Source organism: Antechinus flavipes, chromosome 5 (assembly GCF_016432865.1).
Source record: "Antechinus flavipes isolate AdamAnt ecotype Samford, QLD, Australia chromosome 5, AdamAnt_v2, whole genome shotgun sequence".
In the NCBI taxonomy this organism is placed as follows: Eukaryota; Metazoa; Chordata; class Mammalia; order Dasyuromorphia; family Dasyuridae; genus Antechinus; species Antechinus flavipes.
Genome location: NC_067402.1, coordinates 229,775,430 through 229,796,670, shown reverse-complemented (window position 1 = coordinate 229,796,670; position 21,241 = coordinate 229,775,430). Strand labels below are relative to the sequence as shown.

General features: G+C 39.4%; 1 protein-coding gene across 4 annotated transcripts; it reads right to left on the bottom strand.

Moving 5' to 3' along the window:
• Positions 1-799: 799 nt before the first annotated feature.
• On the bottom strand, positions 800-20,876 carry DDX23 (DEAD-box helicase 23). 4 transcript variants are annotated; one of them, XM_052001522.1, is made up of 19 exons: positions 20,746-20,876; positions 13,198-13,268; positions 13,025-13,123; positions 12,246-12,454; positions 10,480-10,584; positions 8,435-8,528; positions 8,258-8,323; positions 7,991-8,129; positions 7,679-7,812; positions 7,474-7,586; positions 7,101-7,244; positions 6,792-7,017; positions 6,416-6,561; positions 5,410-5,587; positions 4,050-4,292; positions 3,468-3,619; positions 3,054-3,162; positions 2,216-2,390; positions 800-1,709 (listed from the first exon to the last, which is right to left on the bottom strand). In XM_052001522.1, exons 4-19 carry the CDS (start codon positions 12,452-12,454, stop codon positions 1,486-1,488), a joined length of 2,457 nt encoding a protein of 818 aa, XP_051857482.1. In that variant the 5' UTR covers positions 13,025-13,123; positions 13,198-13,268; positions 20,746-20,876; the 3' UTR covers positions 800-1,485. The 4 variants fall into 4 exon arrangements, with proteins under 4 accessions (XP_051857482.1, XP_051857481.1, XP_051857483.1 ...); XM_052001521.1 differs by lacking the exon at positions 13,025-13,123; XM_052001523.1 differs by lacking the exons at positions 13,025-13,123; positions 20,746-20,876 and adding an exon at positions 15,328-15,345.
• Between the last annotated feature and the right edge of the window lie 365 nt (positions 20,877-21,241).

The following is a 21,241-nucleotide window of genomic DNA, read 5'->3' as shown; positions in this document are numbered from 1 at the left end:
CAGTTCTTAATGGACCACACTACACTTGTCTTGATAATACTGCTTAACTCATAGGCAAATCATTTCATCTATCTGGTCCTCCAACTCTGGGAGTTGGGTTAGACAGTTTCCAAAACCCATTTAGCACTGAGATTTTGGCTAAGATATTTCCTTAGTCATGACTCCAACCCCTTTTAGAATCTGTCTAGTCCCTTCCAATGGGTAAGGGTAGATTACTGATAATGAATAGTTGTTGTGGTGAAGGAGTATGATGCTAAGTCTTTAGCTTAGGTTCCCAATTATAAGTCATACCTGTTTTTTGTCTTGACTTGTTGGTACCAGCATAAGTCTGGCTCTAAGCACTTATTGCCCAGGAAATAAAATCTTGCCCCTGCTTCCCTGAAGCTTGAACCACCTTTCCCTGGGGGCAATGAACTCTGGACCTGAGGCTTAAAGGACAATATTACACGATCATGGTCCTATCTATAAAACAGCCCAACATTTCAAAAATATCAACAAGCTCCCTGCAAGATATTCAGTGTAATCATGGAAATAAGGGCAGAAGACATCATTGCTATCTTACTTTTCTCACATAAAATACTCCCATGCAAACAGTGAATGCTCGTAAGTCAGTCTGGTGCATATCTTCCCTGGGTTTCAGTGTCAGTTCCATTTCCCAACTCTTCCACTGGCCCAGAGTTTCTATCCCAAATGAATTTAGTGAATAAGCCCTGCTCTCCCATACTATAACCACATTTATCTAGAAATTTAGATTTTTCTTTTATTTCTATGAATTATGACCTGGGACAGACTAAACACATACATGTTTATATATTTATTCCCAGAACATACAAATTTTCATCTCAAAGTATAGAAAACAGAATTGTTCACACTTATAACTGAGAGCCAGCCAGCCAGTCCTACTGTGACCTCACAACATTTGTTTAAAAAAAAAAAAGATACTCAGGGGGATTATTTTCTCCCTGGCACAGCAGTTATATATAGGTTGGAAGCTTTTGACTTGCTTTATAAACCAAATAGGAAAAGGTGATCAAAGTGACCACGAAGAAAAGCTGCCAATGTCAAAGAACCTTCGTGGTATCAATACCCTCAGATCATTCCAGGCAATGCTGCTGTGGCTAGTGCAATCAGAAGACTGACAAAAAAGGGTCTATCCAGGCACTTGTGGGCCTGATAGTCTAGAGGAAAATGCCAACCCAAAGCCCAAGTGAGAGCTAGAAGGAAGTCTCTACTATCCTAGGAGAGCCCACTGATGGCTATGGTGTGGCCAGAGTTTTTGGTTGTTTGCATCACTCCTCCTTCTGTTGCCTCCCTTATGGCCCTAATCACAGGCTTTGGGGCCTGCCCAAGGGATTAGGCAGGATGGTCTTAAATGCTTCATCAGCCTCTATCAGTGGAAGCTGGAAAAAAAAAAGATGTAAAGGCCCAAAGAAGCCAGCAACAGGAAGCCACAACATCTCTGACATCCAGGGAAAGGACTGTGGGTTAAGCAAAGATGGTTTCCTCACGGCGTTTCTTGGTGAGGATGGTGCCTGGCTTGTGCTGAGCATCAGGGTGGTTGGCCAGCTCAGGAGGACAGGATGACACAGGACTTTCTAATATGGCCTGCTTTAACTCATAGAAAACAGCAGAGTCCTCCTTGGTGAGAAAAGTGATGGCTACGCCACTCTTGCCGGCTCTCCCTGTACGTCCAATACGATGGATATAATCTGGAGAGTTAGAGAGATTATAATTAAGTACAAGTCTGCTTCACCAGAATCTATCTCTTATCTAAGTGCTATCTGAAGACTACCATCCTAGTTACAAGTTCTTCCCACATCTGGAGCTTATCCTCTCTTTGTCCTCTGGGCACCTCGTTTTCCAGTAACTGTCCCACAATTTAGAATTTAAGATTTTATCTTCTAATACCCCACTACCTTTGTCCCACTCTTGCTTATACACCCTAAGCACACTAATTCTCTTCCCCACTCCCTAACCCCTGCCCTCATGGACATGGGCACAGATCATTGGGATATGAAAGCAAGACAAGGTAGGAGAAAGGGCTCAAAGTGGCCTTAGGGTGAGGAGCAAACTCCGGTCTTAGCAGGAAAAGCTGGAGATAAGGACCTCCTGTAGATGATAGCTTTTGATACTGAGTACTAGACATAAAAAATGGTCAAAGGGCTTAGAAGGCTGTCATGGAACACTCAGGACTGAAGCAACTTAATTTCCTTACCTTCAATATTTTTGGCCATATCGTAGTTGACGACCATAGATACATCCTGAATATCAATACCACGACCAGCTACATCTGTGGCCACCAATATGTCCTTTGCACCAGCTTTGAGATTGGAGAGTGCAAACTCACGCTGCTCTTGCCCCTTGCCACCATGCAATGTGCAAGCATTGTACTGTGGAGAGAGGAGTAAGGTCAGAAGAGAGTACTTCATTCAGAAAACAACAGAAGAATTGCTGAAAGGATGAAGAGAAGAGCCACTAATTTGGAGGAGAAAGCAGGAGAACTAAAAACAATATGACAGCATTCTCAGAGGCTGTGCTATGAGAAAGAACAACTGTAAAACCAGAATACATATAGGGGAGAACAGATTGAGGAGTGTTTGGCTTAGAGGGAGTAAACACAGGAAAAAAAGCAGAAGGGATAATGAAGAGATCACTCAGGAAAGGAGATGGGAAATACAAGGAAATACATATGATTGAGTTGGTGAATTAAAACATTCAGTGAAAGGATTACACTCAATCACCACCACTGGAGAGAAGGAGCCTGGACTGTGCAACTTAAGCCCATCCAGAGCTCTGGGCTTTTAAGAGGCTCACTCTATTTTGCATCCCCAGGCCCTTGACAGGAGAAATTGTGTAGCACTGACTCAACCATAGACTGATGTGGTTGATACTGCTAGGTTGATTTTGCTTTTCCCTGACCCTGAGATGATTCTCATTATAATTTCCTTGGCTTTTAGGATTTTGAAAAAGAGACAGAAAAATGTTAAAAAAGAATCCTATCATTTGTGACTAGGGTCCAGAAGTTTAGGTTTCTTTCTTTCCATAACACTCACCCCCATCTTCTCTAGGGACTTGGCCAGCACATCACAGCCCTTCTTTTGGTTGACGAAGATGATGATAGGTGGGTCGAAACCCTGTTCCAATATTGCTAAGAGCTTTTTCCTGGGTTAAAAGAAAGACTAGTAAAAGGCTCTAACCCACTGACCCAGAGCCACAGGAAAAGTGTCTGAAATGAATGGCCTTTTTTACCCCAATCTAGGCTCTCCAAGCCTGCCTAGAATAGCTGCCAAAGGAAAAATAGCAGAGCAAAGAACCCCAATTTACCACTGAGTCTTGAAATCAATCATCCTACTCCCTTCCTCACTATGCCTTCTATCAATATTCTAAGGTGTCTACAACCTCAGATGAGAGCTATCATAAAAGTCCCTTCCCACCCCATCTTACCCTCATCACATTGCCCTTTGTACCTTTTCTCTGACTCTGACATCAGGAACACCTTTTGTTCCACACGCTCATGGGGTTTGCCTGCAGAGCCAATATACACCACAGCTGGACGTCGCAGGTAACTACGGGCCAAACGTTCCACTGCTGGAGGCATAGTAGCTGTAAACATGACTGTCTGTAGAAACACAAGACTACCATTTCAATTCCTTTTCCTTTTACTCCTACCTGATAGTTTAACCTAGGATGGGGACCTATACTGGTATGCATCAAGATTAGTTTTAAAATGAAAGGAAAACCATAATCTCATTTAAAGTTCTGTTAACGTTTCATTTAAAATGTTAGGGTTTTCATGGAACTCTGACCTTCAGGATTAATGATAGCGATAAAGTGTTAATCTGTGAAGAGACTGTGAAAAACTCTTGAAAGATCTGGATTAAATGTCTTAGCCTCCCAAACTACTACCTAATCATGTCCTCACCACCACAGCATCATGCCTGGTTAATAGTTTTCTCTGCTTCCAACTTGAGCAAAAAAGCATGTTCAAAATGGAGCAGATTCTTGAAGCATGCCCAAACCCTGAGCCCTGTCCAGAGATCCAGCCTTACCTGGCGGTACTTATGCTTGCCTGACTCAAAGTTTGCCAACATCTTCTCCGGATCCTCAGCTTCATCTGTATCTGGCTTCTGGTTACTAACAGGCATGTGTTCAAGGATCTTCTGCACATCTGGCTCAAAGCCCATGTCAATCATCCTGTCGGCTTCATCCAGGACTACATAGGTACAGCGGCTCAATACCAGGTAACGGTTCTCAAGCACATCAATCAGTCTTCCTGGAGTGGCAATAACAATCTGCAAGAAGACATTCATTCTCTTCTTTTCCTTCCCATTTACAGTTTCTTCCTGAGGAATGGCACATCAATCCTGGGACAGGTATCCTTGATGCATTTCAGCCCAAACTATGTCTGTCCAGAAAATGATTGCCCCTCCCCCCAAAAAAACAACAACAACAACAAAAAAAAAAAACCCCACTTCAGATTCCTCTGAGAAAGAATGGACTAAATAAGTGAGGAGGGTGAGCAGAGATAAGATCCAAGGGAACTTGCAAAGGGGAAATGACACATGATGGTGGAATGTAGAGGGCCAGGAGATAAGATTCTATTCCAGGTTTTGAGTCTTACAGTAACTTGGCTCACTAAAACTCCCTTACTGAAATAGCAGAGACTGCATGTCAATATAATAAATTAATAATCCAGTGACCGAAGCAAAATGCAAACATTACTCTTTGGATTAAAAGCTAAACCTCTGAATTTAGGACAGGAAAGAATGTCCACAAGGAGACTAAGGGTATTTGGGAGAAAGATACCTAAGATAATGGTGTAATAAACTTTACTCTGATGCAACTATTTACTGTCTAAGTAAGAAGATCCGGGGCTTAAGAAGTTTAATCATTTATATGATAGTAGATTTTGTTAGGCTATAGGAATTTTAAAAGTGTACTTTGTATCAAACCTATAAGCATTTGAGGTATATATATATATTTGTCTCTCTGATCAATAAACTTCAAAGAGTCCATAATCAGGACTTCTCTACCTGGCCCCAGTATGTTGTCACATCCTTCATCTCACTACAGGAGTTGGACTCCAACAGTGGAATTCTATAAAGAGAGTAATGGACAGGTAATCATAAAAAGACTAAACCTCAGCACCCTAATTCTAAAAAGATGTTTCATGCTTCCCTCTCCAACTTTGGGAGGAGAACCACATTTCAAACTTGCAAACTTATTCCTAGAGGGAGGTTAGAGGTATATATAGTGTCAGTGTCAGGTATATAAAGTTTAATTAATAAAACTTAATACTCTTAATTCCACTAAATACCTACGAAAAGAGTTCTCAAATGAGAATCAAAGTATCATACAAAGGAGATTCCCCTGAACCAGATGACTGATTTTCTGGCTAAACAAACCAACCTCACAGCCCATGCGTAGTCTGAAGCCCTGGTCCTCACGGGAGATGCCACCAATTACAGCCACGGTACGGATACCTAAGGGTTTCCCAAACTTGATCGTCTCCTCTTCAATCTGCTGGGCCAACTCACGAGTAGGAGCCAAGATAATCGCATAAGGACCCTGATCTGACTCTTCAATCCTGTGACAAATGAAACCATTTGTTGCCATCAACCTCAGTCCTTTCGCTATAAAAAACCATTTGTCATTTTCCCCATTTCTTAAGGAGGTACAATCATCCTTAAGGGAAGCTGGAGAATAAGGGTACTGAGAGTCATACTGGAGACTAGCAGGGCTCTCCAACTTTAATTTTTCACCTGTCTCTGGGAAGGATGGGCCTGGCCTTACCCTAGGAAGAAGAAAGTTTCTCCTACTGTTGAGGTCACTGGAACAGAAGACATTAAAATTTTATTCATCAGCTATTCCAGTATTTCACACCATGCACAGTCAAGGTTTAAACTAAATCTCTCCTGCTCTACTTTATTTCTTTTTGTTCAGACATTAAGATAAACAGAAATTAGCAGTTCACTTGATATGCCTTCACAAACTAAAAAACAATTATTAAATCATCCCTCTACAGTGTATACAGTCCCAGCTCTTTTCACCATGCCCAAGTAGTAGTGAAGAGAACTGGACTAGAAGTTAGGAAAACTAAGTTTTCTTCACAATTCTTCTCACTAGTTAAGTAACCCTGGATAACCTACTTAACCTTTCTGGGCCTTAATTTCCTTGTCTGTAGGAGAAGCCCCTTTCCAACAAGAAAATCTTATACTTCTGCAAACCTGTCTGCAGTTCTATTCTTCTGCTCTGGACCTCACTTAAGACCTTCTGCAGTGAAGAACCCCCAAATGGACCCATGTTTAAAGAGAGGCCTACTCACTGAGGAGGCAGAAAAAAGAATTCAGAAGGCTCATTTGTTGCCTCTGACCTTTTCTCAGAATAAAATTTCCCCTACTCCATCAGGTGTCACCTGTCAATTTTGGGAAGGGTGGTGATCCAAACCAGCAGAGGGATAAGAAAGGCTGCTGTCTTGCCACTGCCAGTCTCAGCCACACCGATAATGTCACGATTCTGTAATCCAATAGGAATTGCCTGGCGCTGGATGGGTGTTGGTTCCTGTAGAGGCCCAAGAAAGGATCAATGAGTCCATAAAGGAAAACTCTGCCTGGGCTGGTACTGAGGTGGAGGACACACTCACTGAGTGAGATTCTAAGTTCAAGGGATGTAGGAAAGAGACTGTTTTGCCAACAGACCAAAGCTTTTTGAAGACGAATGCCCAGCTAGCCAGAAAAGACAACAAATGGGGAGGAGGCAGAGTTCTGTTGGACCTCACTGGATCCACTGACCTTGTAGCCACACTTGTCAATGACCTCCAGAATATGTGGGGGCAGTGAAGAATCTTTCCAGGAGCGAATGGGATTGGGGATCTTGCCGCCCTTAGTAGTAATGCTGTAGTCTTCCCGGAAGATGCGCCAATCTCTGTCTGTCATCTCATCCAGCTTTTTCTGTGACCAGTGCCTGTCATCCCAGCGCTGCTTGGCTTCTTTCTTTCGAAGTTTTCGAAGTCGTGCCCTGGGAGAAGAATCAGGAATCTCACATCCCCTTCTTGGGGAGCATTATATTTCGCCCTTTTACCCTCAGCACTGGCCACTTACTCTTCCTGTTCCTTCTCTTCCAAAGTGCGCCGTTTCTCCATCAGGTCTCCATAGAAACGTGACTGTTCCCGTTTCTGTTGCTTTAAGTCAATACCAGCAATAAAACCTCGGCCTAACAACTGCACCTGGTGCCTTTCCTTGTACCTGGGAGTGGGAATGGGAAAATACAAGATAAGTAGGTATTCAGCTAGCAAGTCAGGAAGCTAGAAGAGTGACAAACCGGTTCCTCTTCCTGACCAGAGTTCCCAGGAGAACAGACTTGCAATCAGTCAGCTCCAATTTGCTACTGAATTATTCTCACTGTTCCCACTCTACCGTTTTTAGGAGCATCTACATGTAGAAGGACCAAGAGTTTGAATCCAAAGCCACTTACAATGGGTTGTAGTCTATGGATGTGTCCTCAGAGGCATCCCACTCAAAGACAAATTTCCTGTCATTGAGGTGCCTTGTACGGCGCCGCTTCTTCACGCCACCCAGATAGCGTTCCTGCCAGGAAGAAAGAGCTCTGCCTGTGAGGCTTGGGTTCCACCGGCCTTTTATACTTTCTCAGTGAGAAATTGGTGAGTTCAGATAGATACCTTAATGGCATGGAGCTCCTTGCTCTTGTCCTTCTCCTCTCGGATCTTCTGCCTCCCCTCCTCATCCTCATTACCATTAGTTTCTCTCTCCATTCTCTCCCTTCGTTCTCGGCGCTCTCGCTCTTGTGGGTCTTCTATACACAGGAATACACAGGAAGAAAACAAAGGAAGAGTTAGGAAATACATGGGAAAATAGGCACAGAAACAAATGAAAAAAGAAGGAAAATGCAGTTCCAGCAAAGCAGAACCATGCTTGCATGGTAAATCTGTTCTTTCATCTGGCCCAAATATCTTCTTGCCATCCACCCTCACCCAACATCTTCCTGCCCAGGTCTTGGAAGTGCTTCCTTTTCTTCCTCTCCTCCTCAATCAGCTTTTGCCGCTCTTCTACCTCTTGCTGCCGCCGCTTGAGGGCTTCTGCCTCCCTTTCTGCTTTAGAGAGGAACTTGGGCTGTAAAAGGGAATGGCCTAGTCAGTAAAGGCACACCTTTGTGTGCTGAGTGCTACGAGAAAGGAAAGGGGTGAACCCAGAGTTCTGTGCACAGTATTTGGGGCAGAAACATCTACTTAAATTCTCACCTTAGCCTCAGCTTCTTCTTCAGCTTTCTTCTTGGCCAGAAGTTCCTCCAGAGACAAAGGCTGGGCCTACACACATAAAGAACACCCATTGTTGGCAGACTAAACTCTCTTTTCCACAAAGACTCTCAGGACCAAGCAATGCAGGCAATGAAGAAAGGACCAGCTTCACTCCCTTACCTTTGGCTTCTTCTCTCCATGGTCATCATCTTCATCCTTCTTAGAATCTCTATCCTTCCGGGATTTAGAGTCTTTTCCTCGGCCAGGAGATAAGCTTCAAGAGGAGGGGAAGAGAAAAGGTTGAACTGCTGCCTTATCTCAAGTCCTTTACTTATGAAGCGCAGACTAAGTTGCAGAAGAGGTATGATAGGAAAGTCAAAGGAGAATCAGAGTGCAACACCACCTGCCTATCAATCAACTCTCAAAGGAATCATGGCAAGCAAAATAACGTTGCCTTATCTATAGCTGAACATGGACTGAATCTGTTCTTTATTCTACTTGAATTTCTTCCCTGAGGCTAACCCAATATGGGGAAATAAGTTCTCTATTGCCTTTTTAAAATATCAAAGCTATTTTCTCCAAACTGTAGGCATGAAAAAAACCCCAACAACTTTCTTCTCTGTAAGTGATTCAAAACTAACATAAATGACTTCTTAGATCTCCCACAATACCCCTTGCAGTCCTTTCCCCATTTATTTAACAAATATTCCCTCTTTCCTCTTAGCCTCATTCTTTTTCATCTGAAATCTTCCACTTGAAGTTAAACTATGAAGAATCTGAAATAATCTCCAAAATATCAGCATTTTTAAAATATATATCATTCTTAATTTGTCTTGTATACTTAGGGCTTGGCAGCACTTTGAAGAAAAAGCTGAGACAGTCTCATTTCTCACTCACTTGTGAATAAATTGAGACACCAAATCATTACAATAACAAAAATGGGCAAAATGCTAACTCTGGTCAGGCGAGGATATTTAAAAGGTTTGTGATTTGATTTTTTCAAAATTACATATAAAGTCAAAGACTGTATAAGAAGAATTTTTTTAAAAATGTAGTTAACTCAGTATTTGCTAAACCTAGGAATATAAAAATACTTGAGGAAGAATACTCTGTTTGACAAGTACTGTTCAAAGAAAACAGTTTGGTAGAAATTGAGTTTAGACCAATACCTTGCACATATACCACATTAAGTTTGTTTTTTTGTTTTTTTTTAATTTTTTATTTAATAATTACATTAAATTGACACTCGTTTCTGTTCCGATTTTTTTTTCCCCTCCCTCCCTCCACCCCCTCCCCTAGATGGCAAGCAGTCCACATTAAGTTTGAAATGGACATTAGATGTAACTATCAAAGATCAAGTTATAAAAACAATTAGAAAAAAATCAGGTAACTTTCACAATATGTTCTTAATCAAACAAGAGATAGACTTTAAAAAATAAAACAGATAAATTTTGGAGAATTTCAAACTATTCACAATCATATGAAACACTATATCAAATGGCTAACAGTAAAAGAAATGTAAAAAACCAAAACAAAACAAAACAAAAAACTCTTCCTAAAATGAGGTTTCACTTTATATCCAACAAATTGGCAATAATAATAAATGATGGAAAAAGTCAAGGTCAGAGATGCTGTGAAGAAATAGGTACATTAATGTTTGTTGGGAGAACTGCAAATTGGTCCAACCATTTTAGAAAGCAATTGAAAATTATGCAAAGAAAGTGAATAAAATGTTCCCTTTGACCAGAGATCTCAGGGCAAGGCATGTAGCTAAAGAAGATCAGAAGCAGAAACATTCACAGAAAGAGCAAAATACTAAATAAGTAGAGCTTAGCAGCAATCATAGCATAATTTCATATACCTTTTTAATAAAAAGTAATATGTGAACAAAGTCACCAACCTATGGAGTTAAATGCTTTGTTGATTTTTAACACAGTTTTATTGCTAATTCATATTTTTACATTGCCTTAATTTCTGAGACTTATTCCTCCTCAGCAAGCCATTCCTTGTTACAAAGAAAAAGAAAAAGTTCAAAAAAAACAAATCAACCAATGTAAAAGTATAGGAAATGTTCCATACTCATTGTTCCCTACCTCTGCAAATTAAGAAGGAAGGTTATGTGCCAATAATTTAAATCTATTTTTCTATATACTGAAGGCCATTCATTACACAAAAGCAAAAGGTCAGGTGAGTTCACCCACATTCCCTTTTCCATTCTCAGATACCTGGATCGTTTACGGTCCTTGTCTCGTCTATGTCCATCCTTATCCCGATCCTTCTTGTTTCGATCCCTATCTTTGTCTCGATCTCGATCTTTATGTCGCCTTTCCCTGAAAGAATAAATTTAAGGAATCATTTACAGCATTCTACTTCAAACTAAGATTCTTTTTTTCCTGTTTTCCTTTACTTCAAGCAGTATTTTTCCTCATTATCCTAAAAAAACATTCTTTGAATTGGGAGATAGGACTCTTTTTTTTTTTTTTTTTTTAAATAACTTTTTATTGACAGAACCTATGCCAGGGTAATTTTTCACAACATTATACCTTGCACTCACTTCTGTTCTGATTTTTCCCTTCCCTCCCTCCACCCCCTCCCCCAGATGGCAAGCAGTCCTTTACATGTTAAATAGGTTACAGTATATCCTAGATACAATATATGTGTGCAGAACCGAACAGTTCTCTTGTTGCACAGGAAGAATTGGATTCAGAAGGTATAAATAACCCGGGAAGAAAAACAAAAATGCAAGCAGTTTATATTCATTTCCCAGTGTTCTTTTTTTGGGTGTAGCTGTTTCTGTCCCTCCTTTATCAATTGAAACTGAGTTGGATCTCTTTGTCGAAGAAATCCACTTCCATCAGAATACATCCTCAAACAGTATCATTGTTGAGGTATATAATGATCCCTGGTTCTGCTCATTTCACTTAGCATCAGTTCATGTAAGTCTCGCCAGTCCTCTCTGTATTCATCCTGCTGGTCATTCCTTACAGAACAATAATATTCCATAACATTCATATACCACAATTTACTCAACCATGGAGATAGGACTCTAAAGGAAGTTATGGCTGAGATCTAAAGGAGCTGTGTAAATCTGTTATACTGAGAGAGAAAAAGTTGCCAAATGACAAACAAGAGCTAAATGGTGATGGTAGTAACTACAGGATGACTTATGATAAAGGTAAGGAAATGTGTAGAAGTAGAACTGGGTTTAGGCACATATATACTTTAGGCAAAGCTTGAAACTGCTCATCATCTCTATTAATATAAGTTTGAACACAATTTTACCTCTTAAAAGAATAATTTATTTTAATTTTAAAGTTATAAAAAGAGCAACACAAAAATTTGTCACATATACATCTTTAATAATGATTTAATAGCTGTAAAATCACTGGCTATTTTACTGAAATGAGTGTGTATTATATTAATCAATCTTTATTCCAGTGAAATCTGCAATTTTCCCCACTCTGGACCTCCAACAAAAAAAGTAGACAGCAACAAAATATAATTCACAGAAATCTTTGTATCATCTCATTTGTGCTGTGCTACACCAAACAAACAATTCTGTATTCTAAACTGCCTTAGGACAGAGACTATGTCATTTTTACATTCCAATTACTTAGTGTAGTGCTTGTACATATAAGATACTTAATATTATTGAATTAAATTTCCATTGGTGTTACTTTCCATAAGAGGTTCTGAATCTTCATTTTAACATATATAAATTTAACACAAAATAGTATTACCTGTGGACCTCTGAAACATCCAAATTTTCTAGCCTCAAAAGTACACTTACAAAAAATGCTAAAAAAGGTTCTCCATCTCCAGCCTCACTCCCCCAGTTCCTTTTTGATATAGCCTAGCTGACTGCCTATTGCACTTATCCTAGGCTGAGCTGTTTGGTAAATACAATGTAGAGTCACAGGAACCATCCCAAGTCTATATTGGACATGAGTTGGAATCTCCAATTCTTTCCCCCACATTTGGGCCCATTTACCTTTCTGTGGATTTGGACCTGGAACGTGAACGGGAATGGCTGCCTCCTCGTCGTCTGTCCCTTGACCTGTGACGTTTCCGATCTTTGGAAGGGGAAGACTTTCGATCTCTGTCCCTCTCCCTCTCTCTATCAGGAGACCGTGACCTTTTCCTCTCTTCCTTGGAAGGTGATGTATCACGATCCTTCTTATCAGTCAACTCTCCTGCCATCTGTTAATGGACAAGGAGTAGTGGTGAGGAAACATGGTACTAATGAACCACAAAAACACCTCAAATTGGACATTTAAGGACAATATTAGCCCTATTTGGACCTGAATAACATGTCTTAAGGTCTAAAGGGAATGCTTGAGAGGAAAAAGTAAAAATAATAATAGTTATAGTTTATAAAAATATTGTGTGTGCATGCAGACATGTGTGTATATATGTATGTAAAACAGACACATATAAAATCTTATTGATTCTTGTGACAACCCTGTGAGGTAGATGTTAAATTTTATTTCTATTTTATTGTATATATTTTTTTAATTTCCATTTTAGAGATGAAAAAATTAGACCTCAGAGAGGTTAGATAATGGGCATAGGATCACATAGCTAGGCTGTGTGGCTAAGGCAGGATTTGAATTCTAATCTACCTGGCTCCAAACTCAGCTCTACCATCCAGTTACCAAAATCTAAAGAAAAATTTAGAGGTTTGGAATTACAATCTATAATACTGATAATTTAAAACAAACAAACAAACAAACAAAAAAACAAACCCTGGTCTTGAATGCTACAACTCACCTTAGCTCAGACTAAGAAAATAGTCCCATGCAGGAACAAGGAGTCCTGGGGTCTTAGTCCCCATACTCAAACAGATCTCACTCTCTCAAGGACCTAAGACTTGGAAAGTAATACTGCTATTAGGACCAAACAGATCTCACAGTCTGGTCCAACTGCCATCCTGTCTGCATTACCTTGTCTCATCGAAGGGCTGAGCAAAAGTGATTCTGTTCCCCTTCTGCCTGGGGTATGCTCAAGTCCCAACCTAAAGAGAACAAGATTGCCACTTTTATTCACTATTCTATTATTTTATGCCACAGTGTTTCCAAATGCCACTTAAAGTCTATAAAACCCACTCAAACTGTGACAGTCTCATTTCATGCCATACATTCAACGTGCAGGACAGAACTATGTCACAAAAATGTCCATGGGTAAGAAAAGAAAAATCATTCAATGGTCTATGTCACCAGATAACACTGTAAGGAAGTATGCTGGGGATTATTCTATTTTATACATAGACATTTGTAAAAATTTGAGCTAGAGGCCCTTTGAGGTCCATTCCAAACCTAGATCTATGAAAGTATAACTCTACATTGCCCCAAGGAAAATTCTTGAGAAGTTACTGCTCCATAGGATTTTCTCCCTGTTTGAAGTAGTCTTTGTTCCACAGGGCTAAGTAATGTCAAAGAAGCTGTGATGCTGCCTCTGTCCTTGCCATGCTCATGTTTAAGTTGGAGGCGTTGTGTCCCTGACCAAGCAGAGCTTTTAGACTATTTTCTCCAGAGCTATAAAAACACTAAATAAATATTCCTAAGTCATACTGATTCCTTGATTCTTTTCCCACTTTCATTTTTTGTAATCATTAAGTTACCAACTTTTCTAACTTTCTAATATCTCAGCTGTCCCCCTTTTTCATTTCTATTACATCTACCTTAAATATCAGTACTCACTATCACCTGATATCTAAATCATCAATCTCCAAAGCAAGATGTGCATTGAAAAAATATTTGAAATTCTATTTATATTTATCTAAGAAAATAAAGTAAGCTTTGCTAATAGTTAATATTCTTTATGTTAGTCAAATGTCAGCAATGATAGGCATTCCAAGAGGAGAGTTGAAGTTACAGATGGCAGGGAGTTGAGGGTAGTACCTTTACTTGTTTATTCCTTTGCAGCATATTGAAACTGCAGTTTCCATATATGTCTGGTAAAATAAATGTACATTATCAACACTATTAATCCTCAAGCAAGGAACACCTAAGTTCCAGGTGCTGTGCAAACCCTATGGAGATAAAGACAAAAGTATTCTTTCCTCCCAGAGCTTATATTTTATCTAATTTTAAGGAAACGAACCTTCACAAAATGAACATGTGTTTTTAAAAGCTAGTCTGCAAAGACAATATAACATACAATGTTTGCTTGAAATTTAAGTAAACAAAGGGAAAGTAGCAACACCAAAGAACAATGTGAATTAACTCAGTCTTTGGGCTATTGACTGCCTAACTAAACCATTCCTCAGAATACAAGCTAACAAATGAAACTCAGCTCTGACAAGATTCTACCCAAATTAAAAAACAATAAATAAGATAATTTGAAATATGAACACATCCACTATCAATAACCGTCACTCTGAGTTTTTTTTAATATGCCTTGAAATGTTCAGATATATTTATCAAGTCTCATTCCAGTCTCTCTAGCTTCAGTCCCATGTTGACAGATGCCTTCTGGACATTTCAACCTGGATATCTCAAAAATGATTCCATCTTGTCGGGTAGAAGTGGGGGACAAGCAAGGACTAGCCCAAGCTCTTCTCCAAACCCTTTCAAAGACCTTTAAAAAACTTAAACAAATCCTGGAGTGTCAGAACCCACAAAAGGATGAGGTGAAAAAATATTTGAATCCAAAAAAACTTAAAAGTTTGGCAGGCTGCACTAGTGTAGACCAGGCCCCAGAAAAACAGGAGCAGGCTTTGAGTGTAAATAAATCAAAAATTTGCAGCAGCTGCTTCCAAACCTCAGCCCACAGATAGTAAGCTTAAACAACTGGTCAGAGGTAGATTACAAAGGCCTCTTTGCTTGCACTGAGGCAGGACTCTTTGTTTTGCCCATATCTGGATCCAGGTTGCAGTCCTAGGCAGCAGTCCTAAGGTAAGGAGGAACACTAGTACACCAGAGCTTTTGGCCTCAGTAAAGCAGGAACCCTCCTCACAGTTCTGGGGTAGAAAAGAGTGCTTGTAGTCACCCCCAGATCACAGCATAAGCCAGAAAAGTAGTAAGCAAACCTCTCATTAGATCATATAGCTTTTAGAAAAATTGAAAACTTACAGATCCCTGAAAACAGCTGCACAAAATCTTTGAAGCTTGGGACAACACACTCTTCACCTTGGAAGCAGAACTTCACTTTAGCAGAGTTAAAAGAAATTGGCTGGAAAATGAACAAACAACGAGGAAAAAAATTCTGACCACAAAGTTACTATGGTGACAAGGAAGATCAAAACACACACCCAGAAAAAGACAGCAAAGTCAAAGTTCCTATATCCAAAGACTTCAAGAAAAATACAAAATGGTCTCAAGGCCACAGAGGAACTAAAAAAGGATTTTTTTTTCCTGAGGCAATTGGAGTTAAGTGACTTGCCCAGGGCCACACAGGTAAGAAGTGTTAAGTCTGAGGGCAGATTTGAACTTAGGTCTTCCTGACTTCAGGGCTGGTGCTCTATCCACTGTGCCACCTAGCTGCTCCTAAAAAAGGATTGTTTAAATGAAGAGAGGGAAAAGAAAAAAGTGGGAAGAGAAATAAGAGTGATATAAGCAAATAAGAGTGAAATAAGCAAAAAGTTAAGAACTTGGTAAAGGAAGCACCAAAAAGTACTTTAAAATTTTTTAAAAACAGAATAGGCCAAATGGAAAAAGGATACAAAAATTCACTAAAGAGAACTCCTTAAGCAATATTGGCCAAATGCAAAGAAAGAAACAAAAATTCATTGAAGAACTCATTAAAAAAAAAGAATTGGTGAAATGAAAAAGGAGGCACAAAACTTCATTGAAGAAAATAATTCATTAAAAATTTAGAACTGAGCAAATGGAAGCTATTCTATAAAAACATTGTATAATGTTTGTCTATAATAATTCTATTTTATAAAACATCAAGAAATAATAAAACAAAACCAAAAGAATAAAAAAAAGAGAAGACAATGTGAAATATCTTATCAGAAAAACAAAATTGATCTAGAAAACAGACACAGGAGAGATAATCTAAGTTGAAATAAGACTTCTTGAAAGCCATGATTAAAAAAAAAAAAAAATCAGAGGTTAAAATTGAAATGGGAAGAATTCACTGATCACTTTCTGAAGGTGATCCCAAAATGAAAATTCCCGGGAATTTTATTATAGTCAAATTCCAGAGCTTCCAGGTTAAGGAGAAATATTGCAAGCAGCCAGAAACAAACAATTCAAGGATCATGGATCCTATAGTGAGGATCACAAAAGATTCTACATTAAAGTACCGGAAGACATGGAATATGATATTTGAGAAGGTAAAGGGCCTAGGATTATGACCAAGAATCACCTTTCCAGCAAAATTGAGTATAATCCTTCAGGGGGAAAAAATGGAATATAAAATGAAATAGAGGACTCTGAAGCATTCCTGATGAAAAGACAAGAGCTGAATAGATAATCTGACTTTCAAATATAAGACTCAAGAAAGCAATAAAAAGATAAGCAGGAAAGGGAAATGAGAAGGGACTTTATAAGGTCAAACTGTTTACATTCCTACATAGGAAGATGATGCTTGTAGCTAATAAGAAATTTCTCATTAGAACATTAGGAGTATATATAGACAGTGGGCACAGGTAAAGTAATTAAAGTTACCTATAGTCTTATGAAACAATGCTCTAATTCCCTACTGTTTGAAGAAATGCAAATTAAAACAATACTGCGATAATACTATCTCACACCTATTAGACTGGCCAATAGGACAGAAAAGGAGAATGATAAATGTTGGAGATGTGGGAAAATTGAGACACTAATGTACTGCTGATGGAGTTGTAAATTAATTCAACCATTATACAGAGCAATTTGGAACCATGTACAAATATTTATAGCAGCTCTTTTCTGGTACCAAAGAGTTGGAAATTGAGGGAATACCCATCAATTGAGGAATAGCTGGACAATATGTGATTAATGATTGTAATATAAGAAATGATGAAAGACATGCAGAAAAACCTGGAGAGACTTTATGAAATGAGTAGAGCCAGGAGAAGTGTACAAAGTAAAAGTAATACTATAAGATGATCAGCTGTGAATGACTTAAGTTGTTTTTAGCAATACAATGATCTAAGACAACTCTGAAAGGCTTTTGACCAAAAATTCTACCCGTCCCCAGAGAAAGAACTGATGAAGTCTCATTACAGATGTAAATACATTTTTTTTTACTTTATTTTTCTTAGGTTTTTGTTTTGGTCTTTTATAACATGACTAACATAGAAATATGTTTTGCATGATCACACATATATAACTATATCAATTCCTTGAGAGGGAGAGAATATTTTTACATGTATTTGGAGAAAAATAACCTTTTAAACTTAAAAAAAAAATCCAAATTCAACAGGCCCCAAGGAGAAATCATCCTTTCCCCCAAATCTATCCTTCTCCCAAACTTCCCTATTTCTGTCAAAGGTACCATAATTTTTCCAGTCTTCTAAGTTCATAACTTTTGAGTTATCCTAGATAATATTCCTTCACCCACATAGTCACCAGATCTTAGCCTTTCTACTTCTACAACACCTTACACCCAACTCTGGTATCTGTATTCAATAACCATCTTAGTTCGGATCTTAATCACATCTCACCTAGAAAGTCTCTTGATTAGTCTCCCTGTCTCAAACTGTTCTGCACTTCAGCCCATCCTGAACACTACTGCCAAAGTGATATGTCCTTAAGATCTAAACTATGTCACTCCCCTACTCAATCAACTCCAGCAGCTTATCTTCTCTAGAATTAAATGTAAATTCCTCTATTTAAAGCCCTTCATAACATTGTCCTATGCTACTTTTTCTGCTTTACCCTCCTGCATTGTGAGATCCAGTCTGTTTCACAAATATGACATTTCATCTTCCATCTCCAAGTCTCTGTACTGGCTGTCCCTGGAATGCATTTTCTCTTCTCCACTTCATGTTCCTTCAAGAGTTATAAGAATCCCTCTCTTCTTTTGGAAAATTCTGAAGATTATCTGGCAAAATAAGATACTGGACAATGAGATCCTTTCTGGAGCTGAGCTGTCAAATACTCCAACTCTCTATATCTTAATGCCAAATTACATTTATCTAAAAGACTATTTTAGCAAGAACTCAAGCAAGGCAAATACATAGAGGACATTAGAGGTGGTACAAGGCTACTCTAAAAGTCTCTCTGAAAAACTATAGTATCAATAGTGGGACAAGGAAGACATTGGTATAGGACTGCTCACAATAAAGACACTGTGCTCTATTAGCAAAACTAAAATGACAATAGTACAAAAGAAACATGAAATGCACAATATTTGTAGGCCTGACCTGTGTAGAGCCTTCCAAGCACATAATAGACTGATCAGCCACAGTGGAACACACTCAACTCTAACATTATGATGTCACTGGTCCTTTTAGAGTATGAAGGATGATGAGCAACTCAACAGCTTCTCCGTGAAGCCTTTCCTAATTACAACTCCTAGTGTATCCTCTCCCTACTTTGTATTTATTGTCTTTTGCAAAGTCTTATAATACATGTTCTTATCGTCTCCCCTAATAGAACATAAACTTCTTTGCAAATAGAGATTGCTTCACTTTTTGTACTTCCAGAGCCAAAACAGATCCTGGTACATAGTGAGTGCTTGATACATGCTTACTGATTGATATTAGTTAATGATTGTATAAAGGTGTCACAATAAAACAAAACGTTAAAAAAAAAAAAACCAACCTTAAATTTTATTGTCCAAAAAGATAATTTGCTACTTACAAAATCTCTCATGTTTGCACACTTAAAAAAAAAAACTGAAAACAAAATTTTCTAACTTATTAAAAACCTTTCAAGTGAAGTTTCAGTGGGTTTTAAATCCATTTGTTAACCATACAAAATAAGGGGTGAGAAAGAATGAGGAGTTGAGGATAATTAGCTTGCAAGAAGTGATCACTACAAAGAAAGATGAAATCTACTAGCCAAATTTCAACAAAAATGTTTGCATGATTGGTGGAAGGAACTGAAAAATGTATGCCATGATTTAGCCTAAGCACAGGCAATGATATATCTATCTGGATCACTATATCTAACTAAGCTCTTTTTATGTGTCATTAAAAGCTAATATTAAAATACAGTGAACTTCTAGAACCTTCAACAATTACAGTGTTAAACCAAGATTTAAAGATAATAAGGTATATCACAATTAGGTCACTAAATATGCCCCTTAAAAGGCTTTTTGTATCAATAAAGTTTGTCATCCTTTAAAAATTTCCACTTTTGTGCCCATTTTATTATACATATGAATGTAATATACCTGCATGTAATACATGTCACGAGAGGTATATAGTGACAGCAATACTTTACAAATAAGATAAGCATTGGACCTGTGACTTCATTTTTAGATAAATATGGATTATATGATAACTCCTCCAGAGTTGTTTCCTAATAGAGTATCTCCTGATTTGGGCTTTGCAATTAACAGCCTGAGAAGTCATCTTAACCCTATTCTCATTTCTTTCAAATGTATTTTTTTATGTTGCTCCCAAACTAACTTTCCTTGTTATGTCATTCCTCTGGCTAAAACCTTTCAAAGGTTCTCTACTGCAACCCAAGAGACAATATTCTAACTCCTTTGTCTGGTAATTATCACTTTCTTCAACTTCTGTTCCTATCAAATTGGCCCTTCTGACATCCCTTATGGAGCTCTCAGTTTTTTTGGCCACGTTCTTCCCTATACCCATCTTTCTCACCTATACTTTTTTGGAGGGTGTGGGGGTGAGGGGATGCAATTGTTTTTGTATTAAGTAGGTTTTTACTTATATCTTTTATTTTGAATTTCCCCTACATCCTTCCCCCCCCCCCCTTTATCCTAGAGGGCCATCCCTTATAGCTTTCTGGAGTTGGAAAAGTGGACCGTGTTTTCCTTAAGTCTTCCCAGATGGAACTGGGAAGTCTTTTTGCCCACTTAGATTTCTAATGAACTTATCCGTGATTAATTATTTGTGCTATGAGCCACTGTCCCCATTAGACTAGTCTCCAGAAAGTCTTTTTGGATCTGAACTTTTACCCTCTCACCCTGTTTCTCTGCTTCCCCCCCTCTCCCCGTTACCTTCCCCCCCACCCCCAGTGCCCAGTAGAGTGCCTTGGCTCTGCACGCAGTAATTATAGTAACACCAGCCTAGTGTAGGCTGGATACTGGGCCCGGCCCGGTGGGAGGGAGACGGGGAATGATCACAGTTCCAGCGGCCGCTCCCGGACCCTGGGCTGGAGGGTAGCGGAAAGGATCCTTTCATGCAAGTCATCCATTCCGCAGACCTCAGAACGCGTCAGAGGCGGAAGCGGCCCCTGCCGCTTGAGGAGGCAGCTCCTCAAGGATGCAAGCAGGTAACAAGAGTATCCCCTCGGATAGGGGATATACCCCGTCCCCACACTCCTGAGCTTCCTGTATCCCAGGGCGCCTTCGCAAGTCCCATTCTCGTTCCTGATTCCCAAGAAGGCCCAATCCCGTTCTTGCTCCCAGGGCCCAGGACTCACCACACCGGAGCTGAACCGCTCAACGCGGCCTTAACGTCGCTGAAGGACCGCCATTTTTCCCGGTTTCTAATCACCCAGATAGCACCTGGGGCCGCGCAATAAGCTGGGAAAGTGAGTCCCCGGCCTCTTGGGCCTGGGCTTACCACGCGAAACGGAAAACTACAATTCCCAGCGTACATAGCGCAGGCGATCGGTTGAGGGGGCGGAGCCTCTGGGCAATATGTATCTCCCAGGGACTGGCGCCTCCTAGAGGATAATGTAATGTCCTGGATATGCTAAGGAAGCTTCCCTCTCCCGGATTTCTCTGGGTTTCACACTTGGAGAGTTTAGAGTTAGAGATTTTAGTTTAGTTTCCCATTCCTTCATTTTAAAGCTGAAGGAAATGAGGCCATTTTATTTGCTTGGACAGGCAAAGCTGTTATGCCACCTGACCCAAAACCCAAAAGACTCGTTTTTGTGTGTGCAAGTATAATAATGAGGAATCATTCTCCGTGAT